At 46.2% G+C, this 11,014-nt stretch overlaps 1 protein-coding gene across 2 annotated transcripts; it reads left to right on the forward strand.

Moving 5' to 3' along the window:
* Positions 1–3,342, forward strand: LOC101387858 (granzyme H-like). Of its 2 annotated transcripts, XM_087423184.1 has the most exons (6): positions 1–254; positions 1,392–1,539; positions 2,070–2,199; positions 2,405–2,470; positions 2,546–2,662; positions 3,080–3,342. In XM_087423184.1, exons 1-6 carry the CDS (start codon positions 200–202, stop codon positions 3,221–3,223), a joined length of 660 nt encoding a protein of 219 aa, XP_087279310.1. In that variant the 5' UTR covers positions 1–199; the 3' UTR covers positions 3,224–3,342. The 2 variants fall into 2 exon arrangements, with proteins under 2 accessions (XP_087279310.1, XP_004421213.1); XM_004421156.3 differs by having other exon boundaries at positions 2–254; positions 2,405–2,662.
* Positions 3,343–11,014: the final 7,672 nt, after the last annotated feature.

The following is an 11,014-nucleotide window of genomic DNA, read 5'->3' on the forward strand; positions in this document are numbered from 1 at the left end:
GTGACAGTGCTACTGTCACCTACCCCAAGCTAGAGAACTTCGACAAACCACCTTGCGTGATGGCACAGGAAACCCAGAGGAGCACAGGTCTAGGAGGTCTCTGAGGTGCTGAGCCACCCCTCTTGCCTTCTCCTCAGAGGCCGTGTGTCTCGAAGGAAGAAACACTAGCAGCTCTGACCTGGGCAGACCTTCAGGGAAGATGTGGCCACTCCTGCTCTTATTGGCCTTTCTTCTGCCCCCCGAGGCTGGGACAGGTGAGTGACCATCCCCACTCCAGAGGCTTCAGCCCATCTCACAAAACCCTCTGTACTCCTGACCATTCTGCCCTGCAGAGTCAGCGAATTTCCTCAATTTGAGCCCAAGAATTTTCTAAAACCCAGCTCCCATCCCTAACCCAGACTAGCAAGTCTAAACCTGCATAGATGCTCAATAAGGATGGCCAGAAGGAAGGGTGTTCATTAAAAGGTTTAGTAGGTGTTAGCCTCTGTTAAAATCTGGAAAGTTGGCTGCTCATAGAAGGACATTTGGCAGAGGATGTGAAGCTACAAAAGATGAGTAACTAAAATTGCTCACTCCAACCCAGGAAAGGGCAGCTCAGATGAACTGGTAACAGTAGTGTGAGTTATCCCAGGAGCCAGTTTAAGAACCAGTTACACTTCTCAGTGCGCTTCACCCCCTCACTCTTGCCCAGGAGAGGAGCCCAGGGTGCAGTTGATCTCAGAAGGGGCTGGATGACTGCACCCAGGGCTCCCTTGTGGCCTTGGCTCTGCAGCAGGCCTGAGCAGCCCATTTTCAGCCCCACCTCCCCCTGCCTTCCCAGGCCCTTGGCTGCTCCACACCATGCCCTCTTCCCATCCCTGTGTCTTTGAATCCCACCAGCACTATCCACACGAAACTTCTGCCTAGAAATGAGTGAAGGCCATTCATTCACGCAGCCAAAAATGGTTACTGAGATCCTAGGATGGGTTACACACTAGGACGTGACGATTTTAGAAAATCCAACTCCATAGGCTCACAGACAGATTATTAGATGAAGGCACTACTCAAGACTTTAACAGAGGCTCAGAAGGGTCGGGAGAGTCACTGAGACAGAAGACGTCAGGGGAGCCCCGTCCAGGACCCCTTGGGGCTCTACTATCATGAGAAGAGATCTTACCTCCTCCATACATTGTCTGAAGTAGGACGTGGAGAACAAGCACTGTCCCCCTTTTCTCACAGGGGTTCTAAGGCTCCATGTTCAGAAAAGGATTCTGCTGCAAGCAGAACCCGGGAGCTCTCTCTTCCGGAGTCTCCAGGGCACTGTAGACCCCACCCTCAATCTCCACCTTCCTAAACCTTCCCTCTGACCACAGGTGCTCCCAGAAAGCCCATCTTCCAATCTTTTCTTTCAGAGGACATCATCGGGGGACACGAGGCCAAGCCACACTCCCGCCCCTACATGGCGTTGGTTCAGTTTGTGGTTAATGAGAGAAAGATGAGGTGTGGCGGTGTCCTCCTGCGAAAGGACTTTGTTCTGACAGCTGCTCACTGCTGCGGAAGGTGAGGGGTCACAGACAACTGACACATCCTGAGACACCCACAGGGACCCTGTCCTCTGTCCAGGAGTGCAGCCCAGGGGAGCTCCCCTGGCTCTTGGTAACTCAAAGTCACAAGAACACATCAGAGGAGACATCTGAGATCATGACTGTGGGGATGGAAAGGGAGAAATAGGACAGGTATAGTTTGGGGTCAGAGGGTCAGAGGTGAGAGCTAGTGGCCCAGTTGAGAAGAGACCACACTGGCCAAATACAGCAGCTGTGGAGGATGAAAGCCTGCATGAGGGTCAAAATGCAAACGCAGAGTATTTCACAAAATTGACTGAGGGCAAGAGAAAGCTTCTAGGAGTTCTACCCTCAGTGTCATTGAGAAGCAGAGGGCACAGAGACACTCAGCGCCCAGCCCTCGTGTTGCCTCAATTTCCCCTAGCTGCAGCCCTGCCCTGCCCTAGCTATCAGTTGCTCTTCATGGCTCCTGGGCTGGATCTCCTGTGACTCCACGCCCCCCACACTCCTACTCTGCTTTCTATGCAGCTCAATCAACGTGACCCTGGGGGCCCACAACATCCAGGAGCAGGAGAGGACCCAGCAGGTCATCCCCGTGAGAAGAGCCATCTGCCACCCAGACTATAAGAACTTCTCCAATGACATCATGTTACTAAAGGTAAGGAAAACTCCCTACTGCTCTTGCTCTCCTGGGTCCAGATTGTTTCCCTTCCCACTGCGACCTGTCCCTTCCCTCCTCTCATCCTGGCCACCTGACTAGTCCCAAGTGGCACAGGGGAGGGGGAAGACAGTGCAGCCCCATCGCGGTGTCCAGGCCCAGGAGGCCATTGGCTGAGCCGGACTTTCTTGCCTCTTCTCATCAGCTGGAGAGAAAGGCCAAGCAGACTACAGCTGTGAGGCCCCTCAGCCTGCCTGGGGGCAAGGCCCAGGTGAGGCCTGGACAAGTGTGCAGTGTGGCCGGCTGGGGGAGAGTCTCAATGAATACTTTAGCAACCACTCTGCAGGAGGTGGAGCTGACCCTGCAGCAGGATCGCGAGTGTGAGTCCTGCTTCCCCCGCTATTACAGAGGGGCCTCCCAGATCTGTGTAGGTGACCCGAAGAAGAAGAAGAGCAGCTTCAAGGTAAGGTTTCCACCATCTACCTAGACAGACCTCGGGAGAGAGGACCTTAGGGAGCTCTGGGGCGTGAGAGTGGCAATATCTTCATGCCTCAGCCTGAGAGCTTGGGCACCCTGGGTCCACGAATCCAGTCTTTAGCTTTTCCCCTGAGCGGATCAGGGGTGCAGGGTGAGGAAAGATCAGTCAGCCCACAGCAGAGTTCTCACTAAAATTCCCCGAGGTGTGGAGAGAAAGCCTTGGCCTGGGTGGAGCTTCAAAAAACAGTCACAGCCAGGCTGGAGCCCTGGGAGGAGGGAGGTGACAAGGCCTGCCCTGACCCTGATCTCCCACCTAGCCTCCTAATAGAGACTTTGGATCCCCGGGATAGTGGGGAGGGCAGGACCACGAGGAGGCCAGCTCAGTTCTTCTCTCTGCTCACAGGGGGACTCCGGTGGCCCCCTCGTCTGTAATAAGGTGGTCCAGGGTATTTTCTCCTATGGACAAAACAATGGGACCCCTCCAGGAGTCTTCATGAAGGTCTCACACTTCCTGCCCTGGATAAAGAGAACAATGAAGCGCCTCTAACAGCAGGCCTGAGGCTGCCCTTCTTCTGTGTTGACCATATTTTCTGGGGAAGAGGCAGGAATCCCATGGGGGTGGGCGGTGGGATAGCAGGGTCATAATAAATGGATCTCCAGTGCGAATATGACTGAAGTCTACTGATTCATGGAACCACTTTCAATATGCAACAACACTGCTCCAGGCTGCCCTCTGCTGTCAATTCTGGGCTGTACTTCCTGCTTCCTCCTCCAGCCCTCCTTCCCCCATAAACCCCATGCTGTCTAGTTTCTCAGTCACTCCTCTGTGGTGCTGAGCCCTATGCAAGGGCTGAGGCTAAAGGCTGCCCATTATAGAAGGACAGTCTTCTCCTCCAAAAATGATCCTCCCTGGGCATTAGAAAATTCTTACCTTCTCTAGGCCAACCACCATCCTCAACCCCCCAACAATTTGGCAGACAGAGGAGCAGGTCAGTGGAAGGGGAGTAACTCCACAGACCCAGGAGGCCGGAGGGCCATGCTGTGGGCACTGAGTCTCCTGTTTCCAGGGCCTCTCTCTCCAGTGGGTGCAGCCTTCTCCCAAAGCCAGGATCGTCTGCAGCTTAGGAAACTCACATGCTCCTTCGACGGCCCTCAGCCTCAGTGAGGTCCCATTTCCTGCTCTATTCTGGGCCCAGCACTGAGTTCAGTCAAATTCCTCCCTGGCTGACCATTCCACACCAACCCTCGTTTTCTATCCGACAGCCCTGGCCACCATCTCCTTTCCCTTCCAGCCCACCTTGTTTTGAGCCAGACTCTCTCTCTTCTCACTGACAGAGTTCCCAAAGCCCCATGTGAATTCTCCTCTATTGCTTGTCCCCGGCATACCTGAGCTGTCAGCCCACCTGATACCTATCAGAGGAGCCAGTATCTACTTCCTTTGGGCAAGGTCAGTTCAGGCCTTCCATCCACCTGCATCACCCAGGGCCTCAGCCACCATGGCCTGTGGAGTCACTCAGCAGCCTCAGCCCCTTTCATCCTGACCTGACTCCCCTGCTGGCAACCTGGGTTATGACAACTTTGTGAGCCTGAGGGCTTCAGAGCTGCTGGGCTGGAAAGTACCACTTTGCCATCCATCAATAGATCAATTGTTGACCTATCTCTTTGTTCCTGGCACATAACAGGCTCTGTCTTTGACATCGGGACACTTACAGTGAGGGGAAATTTCCTCTAAATTCCCTGGTTCCCCCCTTTCCACCAGGCAGGTCAGTTTGGCAGATGGATCTGCATTTGGAATCCACAGGAAATCTTGTCTTGAAAATAATTAAATTTTCTGTATTTTATCTGTATTGCACATTTAAATTTCACATGGGTGATCTTCTTTATTCCAGAAGGGTAGTGTTAAATGGAAGAGACTTGGAGACTCACAGGCCCTGAGGTTTCTATCTATGCTCAGTGGAGTCCATGTTTGGACCTGAGGGACGGAGGGAGGATGCAACTGGGACAGCCTTATCTTTATTTATTTACATGTAGAAGGCATGAACCTCAGTCCACAAACCCACAAAATGCCACATTTCCAGTGAAAGATCCTTCATTGTGATGAAAATAATAAGAATAACAAGAAGTTATCACATCTTGAGATGTATGGGGAAGCCATTCTGACTTAAGCCTGATTCAGCCTAAAACTTGTTTTTCCCAGAGCAGCTTCACTTATGACCCACCAAACATGCATTTTACATCTGCTTCAAACATTTTCCCAAAGCAAAGAATGCTCTCTTTAAAGAGAGGGATGAATGTCTCCCTTTCTCTGATGCCAATACCAGTACTTCTCCGAAGATAAGCTTTTCTTCCCAGAGAACCAAGGTTCAGTTGACGTGCTCTGTATGTGCTAAAACGCAGCAAAACACATCCTTGTGACTTGGAAAAAAATGTATTCCTGTCGTGCGTGGTGTGTGTTCTTTGTTTGAAATGGTGTATGTCCCTACTGGAAATCTCTCTTCTCAGGAGTGCCTTCTTCCCTGGTGGAGACAGCATTTCAGGGCTGGTCCTCAGCATTGGCTCAGTAAATATCACTCTATCTTTCTTATCTATAGATCAGTTATTGATTATCGACAATTAATCATAATTGTGTGATAAATAATCATAATTGCATCTACAATTATGACCCAGACAACCTTATTTGGGGACCCTGTCTCCATCATACAGCACCACCAGTGAAGTGAATATGACAGAACTCAACAAATTCATGATGGCTGGACAAACATCGACTCATTTGGGAAAAACGTCAAAAAGAGAAGCAAATTCATTGAAAAGAGTAACAAATAAATCACACAGATATGAAAAGCAAAATCCAGCGCCTTGCAAAATAAGATGAAAAGCAAATAAAAGCTTATTTTTCAGCCAAGACTGTCCCTAAGTCCATCTGCCAAGTCTTCCCCAGGGCTCACAGCACCGGCAGAAGCACAGGTGAGAGAAGAGCTGAATGCACAAGTGGAGATGAGCAAGAAGGTGCATGAGCCAGGGGACAACTTCTGGTCACAGCAGAAAAAAGGACACTCTCAGGGGAAGCTGTCACACTAAAGAAATAGAGAACCCAGAGAGTCAGCCATGAGGAGCTCCACGGAGCCCCGGGGTGTAAGCCAGAGCCAGCGAGAGAGTGGACAAAGACATCTGCCACCAGGGGCCCAGGTGTGTGGCCTCGAGGGACAGTGCCTGGTGGGTCAGTTCCCCTCACACCTGATAGGAGCACTTGACATAGTATGACACACATTAGGAAGAAAAACTGTTACCTTATAATGCCTGTAGCATCAGGAGACGGGGCTGCTCTTGATGGGACCTGTTTCCTTAAAATGATTTCTAACTCAGTTTATACCTATTTCTCTCTCTTGATCTAGTGATTTTTATTTCTAGGACTTATTCCTAAATAAAGTCTAAAGTGTATATGTGTGTGTGTGTGTGATTCATAAAGATGTTCATCACACCGTTATTTAATAATAGACCTGAAATTGGAATCAGTATTAATATCCAAAATGGTAAAATATGGTACATGCACATTATGGATTCTGAAGCTCTTAACATTTACTTTATCAATCCTTCTACAATCTAGGCTAAGAATATTAATAGGCAAGTTATAAAAAAACAAATAAACACTTGGAAAAAAGTAAACGCTCACTAATTAATCAATGCAAATCTAAATATTCATCATTTTTTCTTATCTAATTGGGAAGAATTTACAAAAATAATGATGCTTAGATTCAGTATGGACGTTGAGAAAATGGCATTTTCACACCTTGTACAGGTGTGTACACCTTGTCCTTGTAAGGACCTTGTACACAAATGTCCTTAAAGGAAAAAAAGGAGTCTTTGACCTAGTCATCAACCACACTGAGAAAAGTGGACAAGGTTATTCCTTATAGATTTGTTACAATAGTCAAATCACGGAAACAATGCCAATGTTCAGCACTAATTTGGGGATTAGCTTTTTAAAATTTTCACACCATTGAACACTATGGAAACCTTAATGTTTTGAGTTAAAATTACATTTTGCCACTTGGAAGAATGTTCACCAGGTATGTTTAAGTCAAGAGCAATTACTGAGATGTATATATTACAACCAAACTTTTTCTTTTACACATATTTTCCTTTTAGGCTTTTTTCCTCCTACTTATCTGTTTTCCTAATTTTTTAATAATTTTTTTTGTGTTATTTAGATAACTGAAATGGCTATTTATTAAATATGAATGAGATTCTAAAACGATATTCAATAATAGATTTTTAATAAAATGAGGGAAATGTTTATGTTGAATAATTTAAATTATAGGATTAAAAACTAAGTACACTGTGATCACACCTATATAGAAATATACAAAGAAAAAAATCTACATGGAAAAATATCTGCTAACAGTGGTCAGTTGGTGGTGAGATTAAGGCTGACGTTTTTCTTCTTTCTATTTTGTAATTTATTCCATATTTTAAACTGTATAATTATTAAAATAATTTTATTTAAAAAAATTACAATTAAGAAACAGGTAGGCTTCAGTAAGTTGGTCCATGTGTTAGTTAAGATAACCCTAACTGTTCTACCTGATAATCTGTAGCATTTCAGTGACTGACACAATAGAAGTCGATTTCTTGCTCACACACAGTCCCAAATGAGTTTCCTGGTGAGCAGTGCCCCCTCTTAGTCTCAAGTGTCCCAGTTTGGACCATAATTACAGGGTCAGCCCGTGATTAATGGACCAGGCTCAGACCCCTAAAGACGGATCTGTGTTCCCTGTGTCCATCTGCGCCAGACCATGGAAGGGAGGAGCCTCTGTGGTCAGGCACAGGAGTGCGTTTGGGGCCAGGTCTGGAAGGCGCCCACATCATCTCCACTCGCCTCTCATTTGCTGCAACAGTCACACAACCACACCAAACTTCGAGTGAGGCTGCACAGTGGGGTCACCCACGTCCCCTGGAAGAAAAGGACATTGATTTGCTAAACTGCTAGCTCCTCTCTACCACGATGCCTAAGAGTGTTTGCTGTTAGAAGGATCAGGGGCCCTAAGTATTTTTCTGCTTATGAAACTACTACATTTCCATTATAGAAAAAACTGGATAAGATAAAGGTGAAAATAAAAGTCACAAAAAATGGTGGTTTCGGTTCTTGTCTTTTTCTTTAAAAGAGTTAGTATCAAATTGTATACACCATTTTACATTCTACTTTTTCCACTTAATATTACATGACACAAACTGCTCCATGCCACTAAGCAGTCTTCTCAAACATGATGCTTTTTAACAGCTGGATGGCGTTTCAACCCATGAATATATCATAATGTATATTAACAGTCTCCTATCGTGAATATTTGGATTGTCTCGGCATTTTTGGAAGTGGGTCTTAGGGAATATGTCCACCTCCACCTCATTCTATATGTACCCAGGGCCCCAGGGTCAGCTGCTCAATCTCAGATGTAAGATATTCTGCCAGGAAACAATGAGGCTTGGGCACCATTTTTCAAAATCGTCTCTGCCACATCCAGGGTCTGGGTCCCTCTTTCCCTCTAACTCTGAGAGGAAGATTATATGCAGATCCCATTGAATTTCCTATGTCACCTGCTCTTTCCTACAAGGACAACAGCACAGGTCGCTTCTTGGCAAGACAGTGTCTCACTCCCAGCAGATGTGTGGTGGGGAAGACAAGGGCACGGGCACAGCCTTCTCCCAGCACTGACACTCCATAAAACATCACAAGCTCATCAGGAGAAGCTTCCCAAGGAGCTTCCAAAACCTTCTGAGAGAGACATTAAGGCAGCCCTGAGGAGGTCTGGAATGCCCCAGTAGTACACTGGTCTCCTCCAAAGCCAAGAGCAATGAGATTGGTTTCTGACTACAGCAGCATCAGAGAGAGGGAGGGTAAGTGACCCAGCATCAGCCTGCTCAGATGATTGGCATTATTGGCTGCCCATGGGGCCCAGGGAGGAGGTGGGAAGCACCCGACTTTAATGTCCCAACATCCCAGAGGAGAAAAAAGTTGTAACTGATGGAAATGTAATAAAAGAGTCCAAAGCAGATGTAACCAACTATGGATGTTGTGAACTGTTTCACAGTCATATTTGATCTAATATTACAATTTTTCATTAGAATAGAAAATAAAAACATTAAAAAGCATACATGGGGCCGGCTCCGTGGCTTAGCGGTTAAGTGCGCGCGCTCTGATGCTGGCGGCCCGGGTTCGGATCCTGGGCAAGCCCCAAGGCGCCACTTCTCCGTCCAACGCGAGGCCGAGTCCCACGTGCAGCAACTAGAAGGATGTGAACCTATGACATACAACTATCTACTGGGGCTTTGGGGGGAAAAATGAATAAATAAAATCTTTAAAAAAAAAAAAAGCATACATGTCTCTATCTACTCTCATACATTCATTATCCAAGGACATCTTCTAGAAAGAATTAGGGGGACAGCTAATTTTTGACAAAGGAGCCAAGAACATACAATGGAGTAAGGAAAGTCTCTTCAATAAATGCTGTTGGGAAAACTGGACAGCCACATGCAAAAGAATGAAAGTAGACCATTATACTACACCATACACAAAAATTAACTCAAAATGGGTCCAAGATTTGAATGGAAGACCTGAAACTGTAAAACTCCTAGAAGAAAACATAAGCAGTATGTTCTTTGACATGGGTCTCAGCAGTGTCTTTTGAACATCATGTCTCCTCAGGCAAGGGAAACAAAAGAAAAAATAAACAAATGGCACCACATCAAACCAAAAAGCTTCTGCACAGCAAAGGAAACCATCAACAAAACAAAAAGACAACCCACCGACTAAAAGAAAATATTTTCAAATCATATATTTGATAAGCCATTAATTTCCAAAATATATAATGGACTCAAATAACTCAACGACAAAAAAGCAGACAACTCAACCAAAAAGTGGGCAGAGGATGAGAACAGATATTTTTCCAAAAGACATACAGATGGCCAACAACACATGAAAAGATCTGCAGAATCACTAATTATTAGGAAAATGCAAATCGAAATTATAATAAGACATCACCTCACGCCCATGGTTATTATTAATAAGACAAGAAATAACAAGTGTTGGAGAGGATGTGATTAAAGATAACCCTCGTCACTGCTGGTGGGAAGGTAAACTGGTGAAGCCACTGTGGAAAACAGTCTGGAGATTCTTCAAAAAATTTAAAATAGAAATATAATATGATTCAGCTGTTCTCCTTCTGGGTATTTATCCAAAGAACATGAAAACACTAATTCGAAAAGAGATATGCACCCCTATGTTCATTGCAGCATTATTCACAATAGTCAGGAATTGGAAGCAACCCAAGTACCCATCAATGGATGAATGAATAAAGAAGATGTGCTATACATATACAGTGGAATACTACTCAGCCACAAAAAAGATGAAATCTTGCCATTTGCAACGACACGGATGGACCTTGAGGGTATTTTGCACAACGATATAAGTCAGACAGAGAAAAACAAATACTATATGATTTCACTCATATGTGGGAGCTAAAAAAACAAACAAACACAGAGACACAGAGAACAAATTGGTGGTTACCAGAAGGGAAGGGGGTGGGCAGAGGGTGAAGAGGTAAAGAGGCACGTGTGTATGGTCACAGATGGAAACCAGACTTTTGGTGGTGAATACAATGCAGACTATACAGAAGCTGAAATATAATGATGTACACCTGAAACTTACATAGTGTTATAAACCAATGTGACCTCAATAAAATAAAAATAAAGAAATAAATAAGAAGTGGGACGAGCAAGGGTCTTAGCAAGGTGGCCAGGGGTCAGAGGGTGAAGACAGGCAGGCTTCCGCTTTCCTCTTTTGTCTTCTTCAACTTTTTCCTGGTGTCCCCACCACATCCCATCTCACACCACACCTGTGTTTCATTCACCCTTGTCCATCTCTTACTAAGTACAAATGGGTTAAGGAACCTAAGAAACATATTCATTTAGAGAAAGTGAAATTCCAAAGGACTGAAGCTCTCTTTCATGCATTGTTGGGAAATTATTGAATTTGGTGGGTTTAGGGTTCTGGGACACAGGCCCCATGCCCCCTCTCGTGGCCCTGGGTCCCCATTTCTGCTGCCAGCACTGACTCTGCAGTTGTAGGGGGATCACGGTGTGGCTGGGGTGTCTCTCTCTTCCCCAGATCACTGGCCATTGGTGGGCAAGCCTCCCGGACAGCTTGGGTAACGAACCCTATCCCACCAGCAGGAGAATGGGACTGTGAACGCTGACCCCCACCCTGCCCTTCCTGCCTCTCTCGGGGGCTAAAAGTCTGGCAGGAGGAAGCACCAGCAGCAACTCACTGGGCAGCCTTGCTAGGAAG

This window comes from Ceratotherium simum, chromosome 3 (genome assembly GCF_057802395.1).
Source record: "Ceratotherium simum simum isolate JZ-2026a chromosome 3, ASM5780239v1, whole genome shotgun sequence".
Classification (NCBI taxonomy): Eukaryota; Metazoa; Chordata; class Mammalia; order Perissodactyla; family Rhinocerotidae; genus Ceratotherium; species Ceratotherium simum.